Source organism: Plutella xylostella, chromosome 3 (assembly GCF_932276165.1).
Source record: "Plutella xylostella chromosome 3, ilPluXylo3.1, whole genome shotgun sequence".
NCBI classification, from domain to species: domain Eukaryota; kingdom Metazoa; phylum Arthropoda; class Insecta; order Lepidoptera; family Plutellidae; genus Plutella; species Plutella xylostella.
Genome location: NC_063983.1, coordinates 7,717,433 through 7,744,876, shown reverse-complemented (window position 1 = coordinate 7,744,876; position 27,444 = coordinate 7,717,433). Strand labels below are relative to the sequence as shown.

Sequence of the window (27,444 nt, the reverse complement as noted above, 5' to 3'; positions counted from 1 at the left end):
TTACAACACCTCTCTTTCAATTACTACTTTGTTCGTAAAACTGAGAATAATCTACAAACATCCGATCCTTTCTATCTAGACATAGCATTTCCGTTCTGTTATGCTCCAACAATAATTATAATTACTGTATAATACCTTACATCCGTCTGTTGTTTATACCTATTTTATAACACGAAATCTCTGTACTAGGTATTTCCATATCTTCTGCTGCAATATTAGATTTCAATGTTTGTATTGAGTCAGACTTCGCGAAAACATCTTGTTTGAGTTAGGCTTAGGTGGTGTCGTCGCTTCCCATTATCTGCCCTTATCTGAGGCAATTAGTCAACGAAGTATAAAACCTCCTGTCTCTCCAGAATTCGGCATAAACTCTACGAACGAGCTCGATACAACAGTTTTTACTAAGAGTAAAAATACGAACGAATTTCGCATTCAATGAGAAACTAAACGTGCAAAATGAGGATTGTATACTTATTATGTTTGGTGAGTGCTGTTTAATATTAAATTGAGCTAGGTTGGTTATGTTACGTTTACAGTGTTTATTTGGGAATTTGCTAGCTCAATGATGTCACGTATACGTGATGTTAAGTGTACGATGTTTTTAATCAGTGTCTGAGGAACTCATATAGTGAATGTGTACAGCCGCGTGTCGATAATCATAATCTTTTGCATAATTTGTAACAATGTGTCACTCTGTTTCAGTTATGCCTGTGCATGGTGAGTGCGAAATACTTACCAAACGAATCGAGTGGCTCCAGGGCCCTCTTGTCAAGACACGCGCGTTCTGCGTCCGACGAGTCGCATGAGAACAAGTCGGTTGAAGAACACGACGAAGATGAAGACAACTCAGCAGAAGAAAGCCGCAGGAAGGAACAAGAACGGCGGTTAGAAAAGATCGAGAAAGAACGCAAGAAGCTTCTGGAGAAGCAGGAGAAAGAACAGAGGAAACAAGAAGAGAAACAGCGAAAACAAGCTGAAAAACAAGCTGAGAGACAGCGCAAGCAGGAGGAGAAAGAAAGGAAACAACAAGAGAAGCAAGAAAAGGAGGAGCGCAAACGCGAAGAGAAGATCCGCAAATTGCTAGAGAAATTGGAAGAGGAGACCAGGGAACGTGAAGAGAAAGTTGCTGAACAAAACCAAAAGGCTTCGGAAGAGTCAGTGGAGGTCCAAGATTTATGGAAGAACCACATTTACCAGAAATACGGTTTGACCCCTACCAGCACAAAGGCCGAGAAGAAGGCAGTCCTCAACGACTACCTTGGGTTGACTATCAACAGCACCAAATTGGACAGACGCGAAGCCGTGTTGAATCTCATCAAGACCATGCAAGAAAACGCGACAGCCCAGGAGGAATTAAAGAACGTATTGGTACCTCGTCTCAACGAGATCGCAGTCCAGCAGCTCCGCACTGAACTGGAACAGAAAATTGAGAAACTGGATAACAAGTCTGCACTATTGAGCAATGCCCCTCAGCCATGGGGCCCCGTGGCCGTGCAGCAGATTGAGCAGAGACGAGGCTTCCTCCAGGCCGTGTCGCAGCTGTTGTCTACCGTGTTCCCGTTCTGGAATTCTCAGCCGGCCGCGAACTCCACCGTTGTTGATGGTTCAAGTGGACCATCTGTAGCGTCTCCTAGCTCTGACACTACTAGCGCCTCTGCTGGTGCCCCCGCTGATGGCTCAACTGCCTCAGGCGCGTCCGCTGGTACACCTGCCTCTTCTAACACTGGTGCCTCCAACGCCGCCGGGGCTCCCACGGACGCCGCTGCTCCTGCTGCTGGCAGCGCCCCTATTGACTTCTTATCAGCCCCAGCTGCCGGGTCTGCTCCTACTGCAGGAGCTCCCACTAGTGCCGGAGCTGCCTCTAGTGCCTCATCAGCACCTGCCTCCGGAGCCCCCACTAACGGAGCTGCCCCAGCCACCGGAGCCTCAGACTCTGCGGCTCCTGCTGCCACTGACGCATCTGCCCCGGTTGCTGCTGGAGCCAATGACGCATCCGCCCCGGTCGCAGCTGGAGCCACTGACGCATCTGCCCCGGTCTCTACCGGAGCCACTGGTGCTGCTGCCCCTGTCACCGCTGGAGCCACCGACGCCGCTGCTCCTGCTGCTGCTGGAGCTACTGACGCATCTGCCCCAGTCGCTGGTGCAGCCACTGACGCTGCTGCCCCCGCTGCTGCTGGTGCCACTGACGCCGCTGCCCCGGTCTCTACCGGAGCCACTGGCGCTGCTGCCCCTGCCACCGCTGGAGCCACTGACGTATCTGCCCCGGTCACTACCGGAGCCACTGACGCCGCTGTCCCGGTCGCTGCCGGAGCCACTGACGCATCTGCCCCGGCTGCTGCCGGTACCACTAACGCAGCTGCCCCTGCAGCTGCTGGAGCTACTGACGCATCCGCCCCGGTCGCTGCCGGTGCAACTAACACCGCTGCCCCTGCTGCTGCTGGAGCCACTGACGCCGCAGCCCCCGCCACCGCTGGAGCTACTGACGCATCTGCCCCAGTCGCTCCTGGTGCCACTGATGCATCTGCCCCAGTCGCTGCCGGAGCCACTGACGCTGCTGCCCCGGCCACCTCTGTAGCCACTGACGCATCTGCCCCGGTCACTACCGGAGCTACTGGTGCCGCTGCCCCTGCTGCTGCTGGAGCCACTGACGCATCTGCCCCAGTCGCTGCCGGAGCCACTGACGCTGCTGCCCCGGCCACCTCTGTAGCCACTGACGCATCTGCCCCGGTCACTACCGGAGCTACTGGTGCCGCTGCCCCTGCTGCTGCTGGAGCCACTGACGCATCTGCCCCAGTCGCTGCCGGAGCCACAGACGCTGCTGCCCCGGCCACCTCTGTAGCCACTGACGCATCTGCCCCGGCTGCTGCTGGATCCACTGACACCGCTGCTCCTGCTGCTGCTGGAGCCACTGACGCATCTGCCCCAGTCGCTGCTGGAGCCACAGACGCCGCTGCCCCGGTCGCTGCTCCCATTGACGCCGCTGCCCCCGCCACCACTGGAGCCACTGACGCGTCTGCCCCAGTAGCTGCTGGAGCCACTGGCGCCGCCACCCCTGCTGCTGCCGGAGCCACTGACGCTGCTGCCCCTGCCACCTCTGTAGCCACTGACGCATCTGCCCCGGTCGCTGCTGGAGCCACTGGCGCTGCTGCCCCTGCCACCGGAGTCTCAGACACTGCGGCTCCTGCTGCTGCTGGAGAAACAGACGCATCTGCCCCTGCCACCGCTGGAGCCACTGACGCTGTTGCCCCTGCCACCGCTGGAGCCACTGACGCCACCGCGCCTGCTTCTACTGTAGCCACCAACACCTCTACTCCAGTATCTGCTGGAGCCACTGGCACTCCCGCTGCCTCCGCAGCCCCTACTGACGCCGCTGCCCCTGCTGCTGCTGGAGCCACTGACGCTGCTGCCCCTGCCACCTCTGTAGCTACTGACGCATCTGCCCCGGTCGCTCCCGGTGCAACTGACGCCGCTGCCCCCGTCGCTGCTCCTACTGACGCAGTTGCCTCACCCGCGGCTGTTGCTCCCACTGACGCCGCTGCCGCTCCCAGTGCCGCCGCAGCCTCTACTGACGCTGCTGCCCCGGTCGCTGCTCCCACTGATGCCGCTGCCTCACCCGCGGCTGCTGCCCCTACTGACGCCGCTGCTTCACCCGCGGCCGGTGCTCCCGCTGACGCCGCTGCCGCTCCCACTGACGCCGCTGCCTCACCCGCCGCTGCCGCTCCCACTGACGCCGCTGCTTCACCCGCGGCCGCTGCTCCCACTGACGCCGCTGCCACCCCCACTGACGTAGCTGCCTCACCCGCGGCTGTCGCTCCCACTGATGCCGCTGCCGCCCCCACTGACGTAGCTGCCTCTCCGGCTAACGCCGCTGCCTCGCCTGCGGCTGTCGCTCCCACTGACGCCGCTGCCACTCCCACTGACGCCGCCTCCATACCCGCGGCTGCCACTCCCACTGACGCCGCTGCCGCTCCTGCTGCTGGTGCCCCAACTGACGCAGCCACCCCCGCCGTAGATGCCCCCACTGACGCCGCTGCAGCTCCCGCTGACGCCGCTGCCACTCCCACTGACGTAGCTGCCTCACCTGCGGCTGTCGCTCCCACTGACGCCGCTCCCGCTGACGCCGCTGCGTCACCCTCGGCTGCTGCTCCCACTGACGTAGCTGCTTCACCTGCTGCTGGTGCCCCAACTGACGCTGCCACTCCCACTGACGCCGCTGCCTCACCCGCCGCTGCCGGTCCCACTGACGCCGCTGTCGCTCCCGCTGACGTCGCTGCAGCTCCCGCTGATGCCGCTGCCGCTCCCACTGACGCCGCTGCCACTCCCACTGACGCTGCCGCTCCCACTGACGCTGCCGCAGCTCCTGCTGCTGGTGCCCCAACTGACGCTGCCGCCCCCACTGACGCCGCTGCTGCTCCCGCTGACGCCGCTGCCGCTCCAACTGACGCCGCTGCCGCTCCTACTGACGCCGCTGCCGCTCCTACTGACGCCGCTGCCGCTCCCACTGACGCCGCTACCTCTCCTGCTGCTGGTGCCCCAACTGACGCTGCCGCCCCCGTAGGCGCTCCCACTGACGCCGCTGCAGCTCCCGTTGCAAGCGCTCCCGCTGACGCATCAACTGTCAACGCTGCCGCACCAGCGGCCCCCGAAGCTGTGGCTGGAAACCCCGCGGGCAGTCCTACTAGCAGCCCTATTGTAGCCGGAACCGAACCGGAAGGTTCAGGAAGTGGACCAACTGACAATGTTCCGACCACGACTGAAGCCGCCACAGAGGCAGTCACTGAGGCCGTCACTGAGGCAGCCACCGAGGCAGCCACTGAAGCTGTGACTGACGCTCCCGCAGGTGTCACTAACGCCCAAGAGACCACCACTCAGTCTCCCGCAGTAGACACCACTACCAATGTACCAGTTGATGGAAACACTGTTGGAAACACTCCAGTGACAGACGAGCCTACGACTCTTTCGCCCACAACCGTCTCAGTTGACTCTATTGTGATCCCTCAAGAGCCTGGCGCAGACGCCGTCGCCTATGATGTCGTTTATTAGTTAACCCACTAAATTATTGAAAGTATTGTATGTATATTGTATAGTATATTAAATTGCTTAAATGTTAAATAGGAAATTGGAATAAAGATTGGAGCATTATGAATAAGTTGTTTTTGTAAATAAAAGACAAGCGTTTACTTTTAAAAATAATTTTACTACTTAGTGACTTTGTCTAACTTTATACAAATGTTTGGTTTTAGAATAGCTTATTTACTTAATAATAATATAGGAATGTGATACAGAGGTAAACATTTTCTCTTCTATTGCCTATTTTAACTACCTACCTACCCTAGAATATAATTTAAATAAAATTAACAACATAGTAAGTGGAAGTATTACTCTAAAGTTATTAGCTAGCTTAAATTTAAAACAATGTCAAATCCAGTATTTGTTAGCAGCATTCGGAGGGTTTGGGTAGTTGTGTTGAGTTAGTGGATCGGCTATATTCGGAAACGTGTAGTGGTCGTTCATATATTTGTATTCACTGGGGAGACCTGCCAGACTCATATTCAAGGAGTTGTGAGTCGGACTCCAATTGGGCGGCGCAGGCTCACCCGGCACCTTTGAATAGTCAGTAGGAACTTTGGGATATTCATTTGGTAACGCTTTGCTGTAATCTTCTGTTGTTGGCTTCACATAGGGATCTTCTGCCCTAGGATCGATAGTCTCATCCGGCAATTTGCCTTCTGCATCAGCTTCTTTTGGTAAATATCCGACAGGCTTACTGTAAATTTCGCTCGGATATCTCGCATATTCGTTTCTTGAGGCGATAGCTGCATCCAACATTTGGCTATGAGCGGACCCGTTTGAGCTAACTAAATGACTGAAAGTAGTGCCTGACGTACTTGGGAAGGCAGTGGCGTTTTGGAACGCTTGGTTTAGATGCTGGGACTGTGCCATCAGCTGATTGTAATTCGCGTATTTCTGATGATGCCAAGAGTCCGGATGTTGTGGATGGTGTTGGGAGAGACTGGGTATCTCCGCAGCAGGGTATGGGCACGGCATCTGACCCATTGGTAACGAGGAGTAGCTAGCGAGACCCGACCCGGAGCTTGATCCGGAGTGCTTCCGAAGTCGCGCTCTCCGATTGGAAAACCAGACCTGGAATTCAAATAAGAAAATGTTCATTTCATGGAAAATTACGCGAAGAATGTTGTATTGGCATTATGATAACTAGAAGTAACAGTTTGCTTAAGTGAGTTTGCAAAATGTGAATAACACATGAAACACATCCATTAGATAAACTTTTATGCAATAACAAAAAACAATGATTTGCTAAACAAACTGTGGAATTTTCTCAATATTTTGCTGCTGTTGGAGGATATTAAACTGGATCCTTGTGGTACTTTTGGAAGATGTTTACCTGAATCCTGGCCTCAGTGAGTCCAGTCTGCTGCGCCAGCTCCTCGCGCGTGTAGACGTCGGGGTACTGCGTGCGGTGGAAGGCTCTCTCCAGGGCGTCTAGCTGCTCCCCCGTGAAGGTCGTCCGCGAGCGCCGCTGCTTCCTCTTCAGCGTCAGACCCGGCTCCGACTCTATGTCCGACGAGTCCGACCCTCGACCTAAACAAAAACAAAACACTTTTTTAGTTTGTATCTCCTTGTTACATCGCATTCGAAATCTCCTGTTTTACTTTCCCTATTTACAGTTTTTATCAGCACATTTGGGCAAATAAGTTAAGTCAAAACTGCCTCGTGACGGCTTATCTTCTCAACGGCATTACCTTCCTCAAATTTAATTAATATGACGTCATCCAGCTGCAATTTGTCTCCTGTTTTTTAGAACACGCGTTAGTTATTATAATTATAATAGAGCGCAGTTTTTGTGGACCCATGTCAGTTTTTTAAACCGTTCGAATCAAAAACCATCAGGCGTCGGGCGATTTTATAAATCGGTAGCGGTATCCTACGGAAACAGATTAAAAAACTGGCGCAACAATGCTTCTTGGGCTTTGCCCTCAAAACTGATTTTAAAGAATGCGGCTTATATTAATAGCCTTCGGAGAGAAGTCAAAATTGAATGAGATGAAAAAATAGGGGCTCAGTGTTGCTCTGTGGAGCGGCGAGGGAACACCCAGCGCGGCGGCCTCTTTGTCGGCCCCTTTGCTCTCGGGTGACATTTTGGCACCATTCAATATTTTGGTGTCGCGCTTTGGATTTACGATTTGAATGTTACGCGACTTTTAATGTGTCGATACAAGAGCCGTGAACTCGACGCCGGTGTAGTCGCCGGCGGCGGAAAGCGCAGCGCTGGGGAAATACCGTAAATGACTAAGGAACACTAGCATGGATATAAATGCATTTTTTTCCATAAATAAAGAAGGAAGAAGAGCAACATAATGAAATAGAGGAAATTTTATTTAGAGAGGAGACTACTAAGTTCAAGATAAGGGGAAAAATCGTAATCAGTTAATGACTGATAGTCTACTGCTGGATAAAAAGCTAGCCAAATTAATAGTTAGCTAGCAAAATATTGGTGATGATGCCAAAAATTGCATAAAGGTTTAATTTTCTCTAAGATAGATTTATCTTATAGTATTATACTATCAAAATCAAACCATGACGATGAGAATTGTATTGACAAGATACACTGGTACCCATAAATCTATCATAATGCCAAAACAAACTTCCTCCAAATCTAATCCAGAGTCTACGGAAATAGTCTATTAAGCATCATTTGTATCGGAAGGATCTTTAAAAAACGCACAAGCCACCAACAAAACCACAAAAGGTGCGACAAATAAAAAACATAGTATTGTAATAAAATGATTTACATTTCTCGAATTCTCCAGCCGGCCGCGAGACGGGGATAGATTTATATAGTGTCTTTTTTGCCTCGAGTCTGACCGCTGATCATAACGTATGAGATTAAATGAGTTTTAGTATTTCGAAAACATTACAGCCAGCTGCGATCGATTCCAGACTTTATCTTGATCCTTTACAGGAGAAATTCTGTTGCAGGATTCGTTGCAAGAGCGAAACTATGCAAGGCTTTTATGATTAAAGAAAGGCGAAAGGTTTATGTTCGAGGCGGGCGCGGGGGGTGGGAGTTGGGAGTCGACGATTGCCGAAATCTGACCCCGTGAAGAGGCGGCTCGCCTCAAAAGTCATAATTTGGGAGTTGAAAGAGAAGCGACAGAGGTTTAACACCTTCATAATCTGGGCTCATTAAAATCGGTCGGGCGGGTCTTTGTTTCAGCGCTTCGTTGCGGGCTAACAGATGGTCGGATTAGCGAGCCCCGATGCGATTGTGTCGTTAAACTTTTAGCGTCTCCAGACTAATGTTTTGTAAATTAAATACGTTTAAGGACAAATCGTCTGTGTCGTGTCATGTCATTTACAACCTTTTTTGTGTTTTTAAGTTTTACGGCTGGCTAATCCTTCGTTTCTGCATGTGTGCTTGAGCTTATTTCATCCACAGCTTGTAAATATGTTCTTATTACTAAATCTTAAAATTAAGGTCTTGGTCCTTCATCGTTGATTTGTTCTTAATAAGATCCCATCAATCCTCAGGCTCATCAAGGTCTCAAACAGACGTGGGCCAAGAATGCTTAATAAAATTTGTAAAAAGTGAAGAAAAGCCGCATAGCCGAGGTGTTTGATTGTTAAGAGCCATTCATATGTCAGCCTCTTTGTCGGCTCCGCTAGTGTTGCCTTTAATGATTTTGTCGCTTGCTGTAGCCGATTTTTATAGATTTTTTTGTTCAAAAAGATTGATAACTTATAATTTACTTTTATAGTTTTTAAAATTTATGTCATGTAGATTTTTAGCATCGTTACTGAGGAAGCTATTCAAGTTGTAATGAAAAAGATTTATTTCTTAGCATAAAAATTAAACCGGTGAGTTTTACACACCTGAAATATTATGTAAGTTATAACCGGATATATAAATAATATGCATTAATCTTCTCTAAGATTTTACCAGTTGTATCCACGTTATCATCATCACAATCATCACCATCACAGATAGCGTGAGTATTAGATAAAAGTACTTCAGCATCACTATGTTCGTCAACTTCCGGAGCGACGCGTGGCTCAGCCTGGGAGGGCCAGTTGAATAATGTGATGGGACAGAATGTGTTGAATGCATCGTTACAAGTACACTAACACGCGTGACTTTATGTATCGCAGGACATTCACTTCAGCTTAGAAGAAGATCAGAAACAATTAACATTCACTGTCAATGACTCTAGTGCATGCTGGCTACAGATACTTATTATGCTCGTAGGTGATGCTATTATTGTTTGAGATGCGTGAACGAGTAAACAAAAAGTGTTGAGCAGTTGTGAACGGTGATAAACGCCTATGATGTTAGTATACGGGGAAAATGTGCATTTGTGTGTGTGTGTGTGTGTGTTTGTGTGTCGCTTCGTCGGAGGCCGCCACCACCGTCGTCACGAGCCACATTACTACTTCATTCTAATGGCTGTAGTTATTAAACTAATGCGAGATTTTATCACCCTCCCAGCTTTGTTTTCTTGATGAGTCCAGGGAAAGTCGATTGTGGCTACGCATAATGGCCTCTCGACGTTTGCGAAACGCCTCGACTGAGCATGCAGATTAGGCATATATTTGGTCATCAAAGGTTTTGTTTTACGTGGCCTCAATAGATTGCTTTAAAGGGCTTTAGCCGAGCGAGCGGGATGTTTCTACAAGGGAATAAAAGATTCACTTGTCGCGGCAGACACAGAGGTGGCGGCGTCAATTGAGGACAATTAACGTGACAACAAATAGGGAATAGACAGGATAATGGCGGTATGTAACAAGGGCAACTACAACATGTAGCCATTGTGAGTGTTTCAGCACATTCGAGTGGGCAGCGGGGCGCAGGCGGCGGCGGCGGCGGCGGCTTGAGGCAAAGGACGCGGCTCTTACAGCCAACGCTAATATATCACACCGCAACAATGACGATGTAAGATTTGTGTGCGGAAATTGATTTTTTGAACCGCACCGCGTGAGAAAGCTTTGACAGGTTGCAAATAAACATGAGAAGAGGATGCTGTGCAATTTGAGGATGAGGGGTGTAGCTGGGAGCGCTTTGAGGTAGGTTTGTGTGATCGGAGGTTTAGTTAATAAATAGAGTGTTATTTAGAATAAATAAACTTTGCGAGTTGATGGTGTATTGTGGTGTATTGGTGGTTATTTAACTGTAAAAGATCTACTCTTAAACGGATTACCTGTTTGATTAGAATAAACGATGTGTAGATTAATGCAGAGGGCACGATTCAACTACTGAAATTTTAGTTTTGGTTTTATGATAGGATAGATATGTATCTACAATTTATGCACATTTAATTGAACATTGCAAAATAAGATTTATGTATAAGTGTAACAATTTGACTTGTAATACTTATAAAGGTACTATGCTATATACATAGATATAGGCTACAATACGACTCAACGTCGACGTTATTAATTCCTCTCTACAAATTACACTATCTTACAGTTTTCTTCATCATGTAAACATTGTAACAATATCGATAGAGTCATTCTCTATTCTATTTTGCGAAATAACTGGCGAAATAATAACATATCGCTTTCGGGTGGATGAATCGGTAAATTGGTATTTTTATTGGATGGGCAATGGACATGTCATTTATTTTTATCAAAAAACATTGTAACAATATCGATAGAGTCATTCTCTATTCTATTTTGCGAAATAACTGGCGAAATAATAACATATCGCTTTCGGGTGGATGAATCGGTAAATTGGTATTTTTATTGGATGGGCAATGGACATGTCATTTATTTTTATCAAACGGACGAGAGGGTCACTGAACACGATACGATATTAATTAGGTAGAGTTAAGTAAGTGCTTATTCGTTTTTTGATTAGAGTGAAATTAATACCTAATATTAGATGTTATTCGTGTGAGAACAACAGAAAAAAAATATTTCTAGGTAGATAACTAGATACACACTTACCATGTACTTACCTACTTATGTAGGTATACGTATGCTTAGATCTTTAAAGCTACACACAGATTTAGTTACAGTTTTTGTAAATTTCTGCAGTAAGGTAATAAGATTCTAACTTTTAGTGTAGGATAAAATCTTAGCTACTTACACAGATGTAAGTTGCATAATAAAAGTGCCACTTACGAAATTTCAACACCAAATGACCCCAATTTTTGTAAAAATTTAATTAAGAACTTGATTATAATACCTATTTACTTTATTAATTATTATATGTAATATTCTGATGCGCTGTTAAATGAAGTTCAATATTGCAGACGGCGTCTTTAAGCTATTGGGAGTAGGTAATTTGGTACTATTATCACAGGCATTTTTTTCTGCACTGACCTCCCAGTATCCACCTTCCTCCCTCAACAAATGTTAAATTGAGTAAGTACAATTCGTATATCTGACCTCCCGGTATGCCTTAATACTTACATACTTAATACCTTCTATCCTCAATAAATGTAAAATAAATCACACAATGAATATATAATACAACTAGTATATCTGACCTCCCAATATGCCGTCGATGCTGTAGTCCTTCTTCCCGTCGACGTCCCGGGCGCCGCCGCGCAGCAGCCGCGAGATGGACGAGATGCTCGGCGGGTCCGACACGCCCTCCTGCAAACAACATGGCAACCATCAAGTCATCACACTCTGAACAAATAAGGCAATAAACGGGTTAACATTGTTAGTTAACCCCCGACAGTTAACACTAAAGGAGACAAGAACCAAACATTTAAACGTATTTAAATCTATTGCTCACTTTCTTTGACAGTATAGTGTCGGAGCAAGACAGCAATAGTTTTAAATACGTTAAAAATTTGGTAAAAGTCACCCTAAAGCTAGACAAGTCGCACTAAAAATCGAGCGATTTTGATAAAACATTAACACTCGGGGTAACATTATACCTATCTACGATCCGAAGAAAACTAAACAAAAATCGGTTCATCCGTTTGGGAGCTACGCTATCACAGTCAGATACACAAACACACAGACGTGTTTAACTTATAACACCCCTCTTTTTACCTCAGGGTTTAAAAAAAAAAGATAAAAAGGCCGCGGTCGCGCCGCACGCGCTGCGGTCGCAATCGGTTGCACCAATCGGAGTTTCGGCAAGCGGCCGGCAATTGTTTTAATAGTTGCGGTTGCTCGATTGTTTTTTTGTGGCGTTCTTAATTTAAAATCTGTGGCATTCGGTGCGTTCAGATAAATTGCCGTAAGGCTCAACGTAAGCGTTAATGTGTTAATCATTCACGCATTTTCTTTTAGGAAGCAGTAAGTAGAGATTGTGATATAAACCGTCATGTCCTGAGTAGTGAACTATTACGGCAGTGAGGTGATCATTTTTGGTGGATATGAAATTAGCACATTAGCGCATTCATATCACCGGAAATTTCTGGTGGGAAAACACAATTTTACTGATAAATATTGAATATATATTTCTGAATGCAATGTTGGCTCGTGCCTGTGTAGTGTGTAGGAAAGGAAATGGCAATAATTGTATTGATATACCGTTAGCTTCGAATTCATAACAAAATTGCGAATTGGAAACGAAATGAAAATGTTGTTTGCCTCTGCCAAACTCGGATTCCCGTGCTAGAATTTCCGGGTACCGTAGTCAGAAATGTATCCCAGGGTACTGAGTAGTTAGGTAATTATTATATTACACGGTAGGTATTTTATTTCATTTTGAAGGGGAGAGATATTTAAATAGAAATAAATCATAAATTAGCACTAAGCGATCATTTGGTTTTTAACGGTGCTTTTTTTAAATACAAAATAGTTGATCTGTCAAAGCAACTGCAAGAGATTTAATTTCGAAGGATATAGTTTGTAAGTTGGGACAGTATACTGTCAGTTTTATGTCTCCACTATCGGGATAAACTCGTAAAAAGGTGGTTTTATACGAGCCGTAACATTGTCGTCCTGGGGCTTTCTACGCTCCTGGTAGAATTGAATTCATTGAATGTCAACTGTTTTATTTAGTACCTACAAGGCGGGCGAGATAACTAGACACCTGGGTTAAATGACATTTGTCTTTAGTACTGAGTGCAAAAAAAGTAATATCGATAATCCCAAAAAAAATATTTTTTCTTTCCTCAAAAAGGGTATACTAAGCCGAAACCTACATGTGCAGCATGGCATATCTAAGCCCGAAACTGAAATCAGAATTTCAAAAAAACATTCTCCATAGTAAAAAATCACGTGACCAACAAAGTTTCTGTAGGTTTCGCCTTAGTATACCCATTTTGCAACACCCTGTATAAGTCCTGGCTGTCCACGAGGCCTAGCCTAGTGTGGTAGTCCTTGTTATATCACCACCTTTTAATTTTTACCAAACACTGCAACCTATTTTTTTGGTAACTTTCATAATATTTAGTTTAAATAAATATTTTTTCATTTCAAGTATTCAAGTTGTTACCTACTTGTTAAAGTAGTAACAAAAAAGTATGCGATAAAAAATATTTATTGTTAATCGTCTGATAATTCTTATGCTAACGCTACAAAAGGACGAGAGCGGGGCCTCGCGCGGGGAAGAGGGAGTGGGGTAGATTTTTCGGTCAGGTGTCTAGAAACTTTGCGCGGGTTGTACATAGGTTCGAATTCACTTAGGTACTTCACTTTGAGTTTATGAAGTGCCTGTAAATACACAAGGTATGTTTTCTACTTTTAACGGTAAATAGTTATCAATTACTACCTGAATCTGCTTCAGGATAATTTCAGTAAAAATATTATATTATTACAGAGATAAATATATGTCTGTATATATAACCATTAATGCACAAAAAGGCTCTAAAATAACACTATTACAGGAAAAGAAAAGCCCCGTCGCTTTTTTACAGCAATAAGTATAAGTGACAATTATGATAATAATATACATATGAATACATGTAACTCCTATGATTATCTATTATATGTACCATTGGGTGGGGTGTAACAGAAGTGCATCACTTTAATCTGTCAATAATCAATATATTAGGTATATATTGGGTATATATTATTTTAAATGTGTCTTTTAAATTATTATTCGATTTTTTATATCTTACCTTAATAAGTTTCTCCCGGATCTCCCACGAGAAGATGCCCGGGTTCAACCGCTTGAGCTCCTCGATCCGGGTCTCCACCTCGGGCGTGGCCACGCGCGGCTTGGAGCCGCCGATCACGCCCGGCCGGATAGACCCGGTCTCCTGCTTGGACAAGAGATTGTCACTTATACACTGTCAACTGGTTATTTAAAATAGGATTGAAATAACCTAACCAACTCCCGACATTTGACACTAAAAGTCGCATAACTTTTATATATTTTATGTTTCTTTTGAAGGGTAAGAACACTCAGAGTAACATAACCTATGAACAAAAAAAAACGGATAATTATCGGATAAGCCGTTTGGGAGCTACAGACACGCTAAACTTATAAACTTTCTTATTCGTCAAAAAAAGGTAATAACTTCAAAATTGTAAACAGCGATGATTAGGTAGAGTGCACGACCGAGTCCGCGTTGTGCTATGGGTAGATGGTCTTATAAAGTGACATAGTTGAAATCAATTTGATTTCATTTGAAGTACCTGTAGAACATAGAAAGCTTGATTATGGCATGCGATACAACCTATCGTTTTTCAGGAGCAAAATTAATCTCGCTCAAAAGGTGTATGAAGTAAAAAATATGAATGAAGGTTTCATTCGAGTGCACCAGGTGCAGTAACTAACACCCTCACCAGGTAGGTATACAATAGAATGCATATCTAATTGAATATTAGTTTATCTAGATAGATATTGACGTGTGAGATGACATATATAAGTATATTTTGGTACTAAGTACTGAATTTTATTACATCTGACGTCAATGAACAACGGAATTTACTTGAGAATTATTTTCAGCTTTCTTCGTGAATTTTTCTGTAAAATGAAATAAACTTGAGTACAGAGGCAGTAGTAACGGTTGGCTGAATTTCAGCACCATTTGTCAGCGAACTGCAGGACTCACGCCTCACCTAGCACATTCTGGGCTTATATTAATTACTTTAAAGAAATTGTTACTGAATTTCGTAACTGAACAATATTATTTCATTTTGAATATCACTCAAAAGAGTCAAAAGACTTTTGAAAATCACCTCTCTGCAGCCTGGCAGATCGTAGGTAAGTAAATATTAGTTAGCCCGATAATAAACGGTATTTAGAGAATTATCTGTGGCCTAGACGTCTAGCTCCTAATGACAGTCGATGGCGAACTTTTGTTTAATAAATGGGCTGACATCTGACGAGTTGGAATTTTACCCTCGTTTCAGTACCTAGGTACTCTCGAACAAAAAAGTAAGTTGCCAATTTTAAATCAAATCCCTTGCAATCCCAAATTTCCCTTTGCCTGTCTTTTTTTTAACCAACACCATTATTTAAAATTTATTCCTTTGTATTATTTATTGATTTCGGACTTTCGCACCTTTAAGACAATGCAATGTTGTTTTGTGTTTTCACATCTGGTGGCAATAGAGACAGTAACTTTTGGTCAACTTGTACCCCATTGGTCAAGAGCGAGTTATTGATGGCTGATGCCTGCAAAGGAAAATGATCCTTAAGGGGGTCCTCACTTTTTTGTTCGATTACATAGAGCAATTATTTTTCATTTCCAACCGAAAAAATATGTGTTGCTTTTAAATTTTATGTACTAAATTGATTATTAAATAAATGAACGGATTAAAATGCATTTTAGGTTATTTTAGTTCCAGAATGTACCTACTGAGTTATATAAACTTTATACTCAGTAAGTATAAAGTTTTTATTAAAATATATACGTACTTTTAAGTAATGTACAAGAATGTTTTAATTTTCGTGACATTTAAAGGCTTTTTAACTTGGTCAGCTTATACCCCCCTCCGACCAGCGCGGTGGAGGCCGTGGCCCATTCCCGAGGCGTGTCTAACCGCATCCTGCCTGAACAATCACCAGCATTGTGGTGATGGAGAGCCTTCGCGGTCCGCTGCGCAGGAGGAATCAATGACGATTGTGATGTATTAGTTCTTAGTTTCGACGGTAGATGGCGTTAGCGGTTTAGTTTTCGTGTTTTTAATTTGTCTATGAACTTTGATGCTAGCTACCTACGATATACGATACAGTTTTGTTAAGTTATCTGGATCTTCAGTGAATTTAATAAGCGGTTGTGGTTTATAAAGCATTGATTTCACTAAGTTTTTTTTTTCATATCATTCATTTAAAAGAAATTTTAATAAAATATTTTAGTGCTTTTAAAGGCTAAAGACCGAGACACCTGAAATGAAAAAGCAGCCAAGCTCTACAATTCAATGTCAATGTCGACCGTGTTCAAAGCTTTGTATAAAATCGTGAAAATATTACCTCTCTCTAGCACTGCTGAGTGACTCGAGTACTTTTGTAAAACTAGTTGGACTCAACTTTGAAATGGAGAGGAAAATATGAAAAGTTTTTTCATCAAGGAATATTTCAATCTCCACTATTCAGTTGCGCTTTGCAAAAATCTTTTGAGGGTATCATATCTCTGTGTAGGAAAAACTTTAAATTGACCTGTACCTGTTTGCTCAACATTGCTTTTTAGCACGTAAAAACGGGTAAAAAGGAAATACCCAAGTACTTTGCTGTGGCGGTAAAATATTTGTCTAGCCAGTGTAGTCATCATCACAAATCACAACCCCGCTGCTGGGCACGGGTTTCCTTCCAGTGAAGAAAGGGTTTAGGCCTTAGTCCAATGTAAAATAATTGAAAACCTGGTGTATATTGGGTTGGATACAGTACGAATTTTATCTATCAAAAACCCCAGCCAGTCCGCTGATACAGCTACGAAATTTCGTGAAAATGCTTCGATACTGTCAGGGGTGTTAGGCAGTCACACTTCAAAACCAGGCTTGATGGAAAAAGCTACGTCAATCATTTTGAAAATCAGTTAACTGTACTGAAATAAACTGAAAGCACGGTTGTTGCTTTGCAGATCGTGTCTAGTGTAGACATCCCTTATGAGTTATTTCATCATGAGGTGTTGCAGTGGCTGGATAATTATCATGATCATGCAATCATCCCTCTAGAGGGTTACTCTATACTGACAAAAAACGAACGAACGACAAATGTTGTCCAATCGGCGCCTTAAACACGAAGAGATAGAGTCGCAGCAGCGCTCCGAAATTTGTTTTTCGTCATATAGAGTGTCCCCCTTGACACAGGCCTCTCCCTGGTGGCTAACGGGATACGTTTTACCTATATTCATCCTGTTGTAACGCTAGCACGGGACACAAGACGCTCACGACACGAGAAGTTTTGTCGTGCGCGTCATGCACTCTGTGCTGCCAATATCTATATGGAGTATCCTGTCCTAACCCTCACCTGATATCTGTTGAGTATCCTGTAACATGCTCACCTGATATCTGTTGAGTATCTTGGAGACGCAGCCGTGCGAGACGCGCAGCTGGCGCGAGATGACGCAGGGCCGCACGCCCGCCGCTGCCATCTCCACGATCTTCAGCCGGATGTGGTTCGGCAGAGGCCGCCCGTTGATGAAGAGCCCGCCGAGCTGGTTCACGCGGCCTTGGCCTGGGGAAGGGAGGGTTTTAGATGGTGATGGTGAATTGGTGGTGGTGTGAAATTGGTATGGGAAATTTTGAAGCAACTTTGTTTTACCTACTTACAACGTTTGGATCATGTAGTTTGCAAAAATGTTATGAAAAAGTTTAACAAATTTTACTTGGACTATTTAATTTTCAAATGATAGAACATTACATATACTGATATATCAATTGGCGATTACATTATTATACAGAGTGGATCATAAAAAAATAACTTGTTATAACTTCGTTTATTTACATAGGTAGAACGATATGTGAAATTAATAGGGGTACAAAAAGTGGTCTTATCATCGTTTATGGCGATATCTTCCAGACCATCTTTGGAAGGACAGAGATAGGGAGACCGAGATAAGTAAGTAAGTACTGCACGTACTTAAGTAAGAAAGTTTACCTTCTATGATCTTTTAATTGAGACATCCTGTATCTTTATTAGGATTTAGGTTAAATCGTTGACCTAATAAACGTGTAAAGCATCCTTTTAAGGATGCTTTACACGTTTATTATACAAATTCAAAATTTATTTAATAACATATAATTAGTGCAAGTAAGTACGTTATAGGTAGGGAAATTCCATGTCTTCTAAATAATTAACTAAATAATATATGTATCTTTAAACCAAAAGAGTACAGTAAGAAATTAATATGCTGTTTCAGTTTTAGATTTCAAATGAAATATTCAGAAGGAAGATTTATGCCACAGTATATATTATGAACTGTAGTCTATTAATTCTTAACTCAATACTCAATACTCAATCTTTTATTGCATCCATAAGTAAGTTTTACAGGTGTTAAATACATTATATTAAGAACTATAAGATGTCAATGAAATACTATTTAGGTCTATTTTGTATTTTATCAATAAGAATTTACTAACAGTTGACGGCATTCAAGTATTTTTTGCTACGATAGACTACGGCCTACGGGCGGCGTAGCACTTTTAGCGGATTGAATAGAGTAAATGTCTATATAATATCATATAAATCATATTTATGATGAAATAATGAGTAGCAGTGCCCAAAACTAAATAAATTGTTCTGAAAGAAGTTTATGCTGAATTATAAATGTAAAGAAACAACAAGCTTTATACCTACTAGTGTTTGTCACCGACTCCCTTAAGAACTAAAAACATTTAGACGGGAAACGTTGATAGTTTGATGTTTTTATTAAATATGATGCTGTAACCTATAGTCTTGGTGGTCTTGACATCTATAAAAATAAACTAATATGTACATAATACATCATTATGTGCTATAAAAATATAGTAATTTACTCAATATACCCTTACCTACCCACACATCCATACCATTTTGGTGCCGCTCCATTATGGTATGATCGTATATCTCCATGAACACGGCACGAGCACAGATTACAACATTATCAACATCACCGTTACTATGGCAACACTATTTACAAAATCCTTTCAAATAAAAGCTCTAATCTTGAAAACGCGAACACCGTAAAAACGCCACAAACTGATTTATATCTGTTTACATTAAATTAAACAAGCGAGATCGTAACACATAATTTAAATTGATTATCACCCATTTGTATTTGCATAATTAAAATGACAAGTTTAATTAATTATCGTGTCATAAATATTGTGATCGGAAATAAATGGTATTATTTTTATCAGACTGAGCGCGGGCGACACCGGCCAGCACTATTGCCGTAGAGAATAGAAGCCGACGTTCTTTTCCGATTTGAAAAAAGATCGATTGATCGCGTTAGTTTTTTTTCTGCGCGTGAGTGCAGTAGAGGAGGTTGTATAGCTGACTGAGAGTGACTCTGTGTTGGTCGCGGCGCCTGTGTGCGTGAGTGCTGTAGGAGGCTCCGCAGGTCTGTCAGTGTGTGAGTGGAGCAGTCGCAGGAGTGAGGCACGCAGGTCTCCGGGCGTGAGCCTACATTCCTCAGTGAGTGTTCGGGATTTATCGTGCAATATTGTTGCAATGATGATACTGCAGCTTTTCTACCGGGTATATAGTTACGTTTGCTTTGTATTAGAAGCGCATACATCATTACGTCGATACGAATCATTCTTAGGTGCTTATATATTTTTATTGGCTATTTAAGTTCCTAAACTACTTATATAATTTGTTACTTACCTATATTTTTTTACCAAAAAAAAGTACCAAAGTTTTTTTTTTTGGAGTTTTAATGACAGTCTAAGGAAATAAGTAATAAAACATACCTGAAACACTATCCATCTGCAACGAATATGTCACCAAAAAAAACCGAATAAACTCTACATTTCAGTGTAGGAATGTTTGTCACCCGAGTGTTGTACCAAAACACCAGCGCTTGCGCAGCTGGGGGGGCGGTCTGCCCACCGACGACACAGTGACAGAAATATACCCGTCTCTTTCTAACTTACTGTCTGCTTCATGCTGCCTGTTACTTAAAATTTAATCCATCGACATCATTACTTAGTTTATAATTGAATTGAACCTATGTTATGGGTGTAGGTACTACTAGGTACATGCAAGCGCGATACGGTTTGGATTTCATCGTTATAGTTTCGGTGAATAGACTTTTTATAGACTATTCATTCCAAAAGCTCTTTAAGGATATATATTTTATGAAATTTAAGTCAAACGTTATCTGTATCATGTTTAATTATTTAGGTAGGGACATGAGAAACTAAAAATATAAATAAAATCTTCGGCTAATAAATAGATTTTAATGGCATCGAACAACCAGTTTTAATTTAATTACAATCGAGCGATTCATTACTCGAGTGTTTTATTTATTGAGTCTATAAATCTAAGTTAATTTACCCGCTTCTATAAGAAGGCAATTTATGTTGCACAAAGGAATCCTACTAGTATTAAGGCTTCTCCATAGTGATATAGGCTATGTACCCATGGCTATTGTATGGTGAGCTGAAATAATAACTTTAAAAATGACGTAACAGTAAACCCAATACAAAATAAATAATATCAAAATAGTTCCAGAACTAGCAAAGGTACATAAAAATACAAAGAGACGAATTGAGAACCACCTCCATTTAAACTGTTTTAGTTACTGGATTGGATTTGCTGACGATATGAAAATTACCGAAGAGGAATTCTGAAGCAGGATTATAAAAAAACAGTTCATAACTATAAATTATAATCTTATAATAGGCGATATAATCTAATAATAAGAAACTCAAAAGATCGCAAAAAGGAAAAGCAGGAAAGCCCCTTTCAGAAATCATTAGTTTAGGTTAAACAATAACGGTGAGCAAAGTTCAAAATCGTAATTTGTACGGTTTGACGGCTGGTAGACACTATGGCCAATCGTCTCTAACCACCATAATTAATTTATTCCAAACAAAATTGGCCTCACAACAAGCTATCAAAGCATTTAATTCTGCATTGACTTTGTGATTTTCACGGCACAAAAATTTGTAACTGTATTTTTTTTTCATTCGTCTCTAACGAAACGGCGTCGGTTTTCTCACGGTGCCAGGAAAGTAAATACTTTCTATTCATAAAGGTGGATTATGGAGGAAATTCTCATAGTAACGATTAGCACCAGTATTGCATAGGTATTAAGTATTTAGCCATACGATTTATAATGGTTGCTATAGACAAATCAAATAGGAGCTGTACTGGTCACCGGCGATTATCGATTGGTCTGGGTTACAGTTGCCTGGAATGTTTCGTATTTTCGCATAATTATTAAAGTTGTAATTGTTTTACTACCGAAAAGTATGTTTAGAAACTGTCTGCCTTTGAATTCATTTCAATGCAAGACTTATAAAGCAAAAACTTAAGTATTTTTGTTGATTATACCAAAAAATATCTTAAAATCACACACGTTTCGAGACAATTCAAGAAAATAATAAATTTAACAAAACCAAATATAATATTATTTAACACAATAAGAAATAAGTTTGATTATTAGCAAACAAATTCTGAGTAAGACAAAACTACTAACTAAACTACATCTACACAATGAATCTGACTGTTCAACAGTACCTATTCGTAAAATAGTTAATATCATAATCCATTTATGATATGTAAAGACTACGTAGACTATGATTTGTTACTCATTTTATTTCTGGATTATAAACATTAGGACTGGATGTCTGTATGGCGAACGGTTCTTAATGCACTTTCCATTTTGTTTGTCAATCTAAGAGCATATTTTGTCTATAATTGACTTTTTGAACGCTCGTGAGATCGTTTCTGGTAACACCGGTAGCTTCCAACTTATCAATGGACTCCGCCGAATGAAACGCCATTGTATACGATCTTTCACTCCAAAACAACCACGTAATTCCGGATTCTCCTAGCAACTTTACACTTAATACCGATTCGGATAAAGTCTTTATTTATTTGATGAGGGAGCATGGTGTTTTTATGAAGTACAAACCTACGTCGAAGGCTATCAATGAAGCTGTTTGTGTTAAGTCATCGTATTTTAATGAACCGTCGATGACATGCTGTAAGAGTAATAGACTGTCGGTTTTGTACGTTTTATTTTATAAAACAGAAATTCTTCCCGACTATTTTTGGGATGTGCAAGGAAAAAATAAAATTAACCGTCCGGTCTGAACAATTTATTTTTTAATGCAGAATCCTGGTCAGTCTTTTTTCTATTTTGAGGTTAGTTAGAGAGTTTTTTATTAATTTAAAAAGGCTGCTTTTAAGTTTTTCAGCTTGCATTTACGTAAATACGTTAGGCGTAAAAATAACCTGGAATGAAACATGAAGTGTCAAAAGCTCATTACCGCCGCCATTTTCCTACAGTGTGCATTCTTATTTCAAAATTTTCCCACCTTTTTACCTTGTTTCCAGCCAGCACCGGAACTCGGGCGTGGTCACTGGAGCGGACCACTTGTTACCAACCTCCTTGGAGACAGGACGGCTGGGCTCATTTCCGGCCTTTTTGGAACGAATTTGTTTTTCAGAGGAAAGTTATCAAAAATGTGATCTTCCTTCTTTAAATAATTATGAATATTATAGGGATAGGCTAAGGCTAGGCTACCCCGTGCTTACATTTTTATGTTTATCCTTATATAATATGAAATATACATTTTCATACACAAATGTTACCACAGTTTATAAAAAACCAAAAAAATATAATGAGATTCTTTGTCAACAGATCCTAGTCATTAACCATGATGATGACTTTAATTTTGCACGAATTTAAGTTGAGGAATTTCTAATTTCCGGAGTGATTTCTCAGAAGACTAACCTTTTAGAGAATATAGTTATAGGCAATACTTTTAATAAAAGCTGATTCTTTATGTACCAAGAATCCGAGTGACAGTCTTTACTTCAGCAACGTAGCTTAGAATACTATATAAGTAGGTATGTTGTATACGTATCCGTATCTTTTACATTAGATTTCTTTTTTTACTTAGGTAAGTGATAGTTGTATTAGTCATGATACCGTCCTAAATATACGAAAATTGTTTTTTTTTATTTAAACGGGTTTAAACTTGGATTATGTATCTTAAAATATACAAGACTATTTAATTTAGCCGTGCTTTTGTTACGTAGAGAAATAGAATGACATTACAAAAGTAATCGAAGTCCGATGAGGGAGCTGAGAACGTAAACAAAACATGTAATTACGGAGGGCCGTAGGACGTAATGTGTTAGTATAAACATAAAAAGTGCTCTATCGGTCGCCGGTCGGTCCGCTCTTTGTTAAATAAATTAGTTTCGGTGTCTACCAAATTACGCCGAAAACCTATCCATATGTATAGCACACTCTGTCTTCACTTGAAAATATGCTCTACCTATTCTTATAGGTGAATAAATTAACATACGTAAAGACCTCTTTTCAAAACGCCACTTGAAACAATGGGAGAATATACATCTTAGAAAAAACCTTTTGGGAACACTAGTAGCCGAATACTAAGGTATTTGTTTTCATTGATTTATTCATGGTCAAGCTGGGTACATGGCGCCGACAAAGTCACGTCTTTTGTCACTCTAATATAGTTCTTATGACCTTTGCAAACGAGATTATTGCACTTCTCGTCTACGTACTATGTAAAATACAAGCGAAACTGTGGAATACCAAAATGAGACGTAAATGACTGAAATAAAAACATTAACATTATCTTCAATGTTTGTAAATATTATCTTTGAAAGCTTTCTTGAGACTAAGAAAATGTTGAAACCTACATTATTGTTACTAGACGAAGCGACGTATGTTTAGGTTTCTTCTAAGCATTAAAATAATGTTTATCAATATTTTCCTCTGATAAGGCGGCATGTGATAAATTGCCTGTTTCATAAGGCGTTCATTAGCGGCGTGCAGAATGCGCTCGGCCGCGCCGCGATAACTCCCAACGATAACGCTTTTATTACTCGAAATATTACCTTTTTGCATTATTTTTTAAATCTCGAACCTCATTGGTACTCAAAAAGTTATTAAGTATAAATAAAGTAGAGCAACAATCACTGTGGCGGTCAGAGGATCCGTCTTGGAATCGGAGGGCTGCACCGAACAATCTATTGCTTCGCGAAGAGGTGATGTTTAACCGACATGATCTAGTAGGAGCTGACATTAGGATTACATTAACCGAAAACTGGGATTTATGCTTGTTTTATTAGATGACTTTTATATGGTTGGAGGATCAATGGTGTACGATACACACATACTTTAAAGATTTAAGATTAAACAGATACACATTTTATACATTAATGTTCATGTATATTTTAGATATAATAATATTAGCTATCCGACACCCATATTACAGGCACTGCCTAGCTTGGGGTCGGATGGCCGTGTGTGACATACGCCCACACCACATATTATTATCATAATTCAGTGAAATTAAGCAGCATATTCCAATGCATCTCTACAAACACATAGAAAGTTCTACGAAAAACTTATTCGACCGGTCACATCAGCTCCATATAATTCCTGTGAGACGCATCTGACTTGCATTGCGGCGCTATTCAAGCCTTTAATTAAGTATCACACAGTGAGTCGATCAGCTCCCGACTACCGACCGCGGCCGCGACCCACCGGCGAGGCGATGGCGACTCACTGTCTCACGGAGTGTCACGGACTCGAATCTTTGCGGTCAAGTGACTACTCAAGAGTAAATTTAAGGTAAGTGTCCTATCGGTATCGTGCGTATCGAAACAAACGGATTTTTGAAAATGAATGAGGATATGTAGGCCGATGTAGTGGAAACACTTGTGTGAATTTCTATATACAACGAATACTGAATGCGATTCGTGCGATGCGTCCGTTGTTTACGATGCCGAAAGGTAGACGCTTACATTTATTGGCAGCTTCACACCTAACTTGAGTGTGGATTTTAGCGCTGTGATTGTCTAAATTTTTGTTGACAGTATAGGACTTCAGTTCTCAGGTAGATTTAAAATGCGTGTGTTTCTATTGACGCGAAAAAGAGGTGTGATTAGTTTGCTGACCGTAGTCTAACTGTTTGAAGCACTGTAGTTAAGTACCTAACTAATTTATATGGTGTGTAATATTCTAATCTACTTATTCTATTCTTCTTAGCCGACAGTCAAATAATATGATGGTACCTTTCTCAGTAACGAAATTGCCCAAGTCTTTTAGGACTTAATTAAATAGGTATTATTAAAGTGATCTCCATTAAAATATTCTTAGTAGTGACCTGACCCTTGTCTCTGGCTATCTTGTACATAATTAAACGGACCTTAGTACCTACATTTAAGCTCTTGCCTATAATAAATCGTTCTAATGCTTATGCCGAATTATAACTATTGCCGTACTTTGTTCCAAACTTCGTTTGTCAGTTAAGTATATTAAGAAAAATACTAAGGTATCTAGATTGATCAGTAGGGGAAGCAGTGATTGAATTATTTACCCGTAGAGTAAAATTTTCCAATGAAATATTATAATTGCTTTGTACTTTCATTAATTAAAACAGTCCTAATTAACAGGTTTACGTTTTATGTTACAGTGATGATGATAGGATCTATTAATACGTTTATTAAACGTACAATATTAATCCACAGCGACACAGAAGCTCTAATTTAATTCAACACAAATTGGTGAATAAGTTGATAAAGTTTTTCTCATTTCCCCTCACGCCTTATTGCAATGCCGACGCTACGCAATCATGTTCCGCAGTCATCCATAATAATGTACTTCGGATAATAATAAAAACCATCCATACATCAAGATGACAAATCAAAATAAACAAGATAGTGGCATTCAGAGCAGACGTCGCGTCGAGATGTGGACGCGATCCAGGGGGTCTCTCCATACTGACGGAAAACGAACTAAGGAGAGCTGTCGTGCAATCAGCACGTTTAATACAAAAATATAGAGTCGTGGCTCGTACAGCAGCGCTCCGAAACCTCGTTTTTCATCATATAGAGCAACCCCCCAGCTCTCCTAATGTATATTAAATATGTCGGGAGCCGTGCCACACGGCATTCAACTGAAAAACCTAGTGTAAAAACAAAATGGAATTGCCTTTACAGCGTTATAACTCAATCAGTCGAGTTCTGAGAGGTGCGCCGATTTGCGACAGGAATTTCACACTTTTTCTCCCATTATCTGCATTCTTTTCCACTAGAAGTATGCCGTCTTCTATTAGAAGATAAACTGAGGATGTTTGAAAAGAGAATCCAGACTTTATGATAGGAATTCCTCGCATTTTCTGATAATGCGATGTGTAGGGAGGAAATTGTTGCCGGGGAACACTTTGAGAATGTGCACCTAGGAATTTCTCTCAGGGTTTCTTGTGAGTAAGATTTTGAAGAATTTTAGGATCGCACCAAGATGAAGATTATCAGCTAAAATATGAAATTTAGAATAGCAGATGAAAATCATTTTCAAAAACCAAATGTAAACTATCACGACAAAGTCAAACCGAACCCTCGAAACCTCATCACCTTGTCGCAAAAACTCCGGTTAGGTGTGACAAGAAGCTGGTAAATGCGTGGTCGTACCAGTTCTGGAGCCGGAATCGCCAACATGTCTGCGTGTCACGAGGATCACTTTAGCTTGACACGACACGAACGATGAATGTCATGGCATCGATACGTTTGATACAACTATATAAAGTCGTGGTTAACGCAGAAAAGCTCCGAAATCAGCGACCACCGCCACCCAAAAAAAGTGAAGGTGTCACCGCCACATTAAAGAAATTTCCATTTACTGAGAGTACGTTTTTAAGTCGTGTAAGCTCAGAAAAGCTCCGAAATGTCGTATTTCATGAGATAGAGTGACCCCACACGACGTAATGAAGCGGGCAGGAATACTTTGTCAGCACCGCCCCCGAGCGGCCGACGAAGCAACTAATCACCATTTATGTTAAGTTTGAGACTTTCGTTCCTTTTGAAACATTTTCAGATGCTTGAAGGTTGTATGTGAGTGAAGTGGGTGTTACTATCCGTATAGTCTTTACCCGGGGACTCTAGTAATGAAGAATGAGAGTGTTGGAATACATTTAGTACTTAAATAAAACGTATGAGACATTATTATTAACTTTTTACCCAAGATTTTGTAATTTGTGTTGTATTGACTAAAAATGTCGACAAAGATCAAAATTTTGAAAAGATAATTTTTTACTTTATGTTTTCGCTTTAATGTTGTTATTGAAGGTAACCACTGCGGTCTCTATATACAAGTATATCTATAAACGTTAACTTGTATCTTTCAATAATTAAAAATACATAATAATAAATGCATGTCAAAACTCAAAATCATCGGCAGAATTCACTAACAAAGGAACGGAATTCGTCGATGACGATAAATTTTTACTCATAATTTTATTAGAATATCGATCTTGAACTTCAATGAATGAATGCACTGTGTGACTCTTCACTTGTCTGATGGAAATGGCCATTTTTATCCAGATAAATTCGTCTCGTATATTTTTACTGCTCAATATTGTATGTGAATC

At 41.6% G+C, this 27,444-nt stretch overlaps 2 protein-coding genes across 10 annotated transcripts; one reads left to right on the top strand and one right to left on the bottom strand.

Annotated features, from left to right (window-relative positions):
* Positions 1 to 322: 322 nt before the first annotated feature.
* LOC119693448 (ice-structuring glycoprotein) lies at positions 323 to 5,146 on the top strand. Of its 7 annotated transcripts, none has more exons than XM_048622937.1 (3): positions 323 to 483; positions 703 to 1,962; positions 1,996 to 5,146. In XM_048622937.1, exons 1-3 carry the CDS (start codon positions 457 to 459, stop codon positions 5,041 to 5,043), a joined length of 4,335 nt encoding a protein of 1,444 aa, XP_048478894.1. In that variant the 5' UTR covers positions 323 to 456; the 3' UTR covers positions 5,044 to 5,146. The 7 variants fall into 7 exon arrangements, with proteins under 7 accessions (XP_048478894.1, XP_048478903.1, XP_048478887.1 ...); XM_048622946.1 differs by having other exon boundaries at positions 703 to 2,295; positions 3,754 to 5,146; XM_048622930.1 differs by having other exon boundaries at positions 703 to 3,403; positions 3,437 to 5,146.
* Positions 5,036 to 19,866, bottom strand: LOC105388110 (protein gooseberry-neuro). Of its 3 annotated transcripts, none has more exons than XM_038116926.2 (6): positions 19,774 to 19,866; positions 17,382 to 17,554; positions 14,049 to 14,189; positions 11,511 to 11,619; positions 6,407 to 6,603; positions 5,036 to 6,144 (listed from the first exon to the last, which is right to left on the bottom strand). In XM_038116926.2, exons 1-6 carry the CDS (start codon positions 19,787 to 19,789, stop codon positions 5,419 to 5,421), a joined length of 1,362 nt encoding a protein of 453 aa, XP_037972854.2. In that variant the 5' UTR covers positions 19,790 to 19,866; the 3' UTR covers positions 5,036 to 5,418. The 3 variants fall into 3 exon arrangements, with proteins under 3 accessions (XP_037972854.2, XP_037972853.2, XP_037972855.2); XM_038116925.2 differs by lacking the exon at positions 19,774 to 19,866 and adding an exon at positions 18,871 to 19,396; XM_038116927.2 differs by lacking the exon at positions 19,774 to 19,866 and adding an exon at positions 18,875 to 19,390.
* Between the last annotated feature and the right edge of the window lie 7,578 nt (positions 19,867 to 27,444).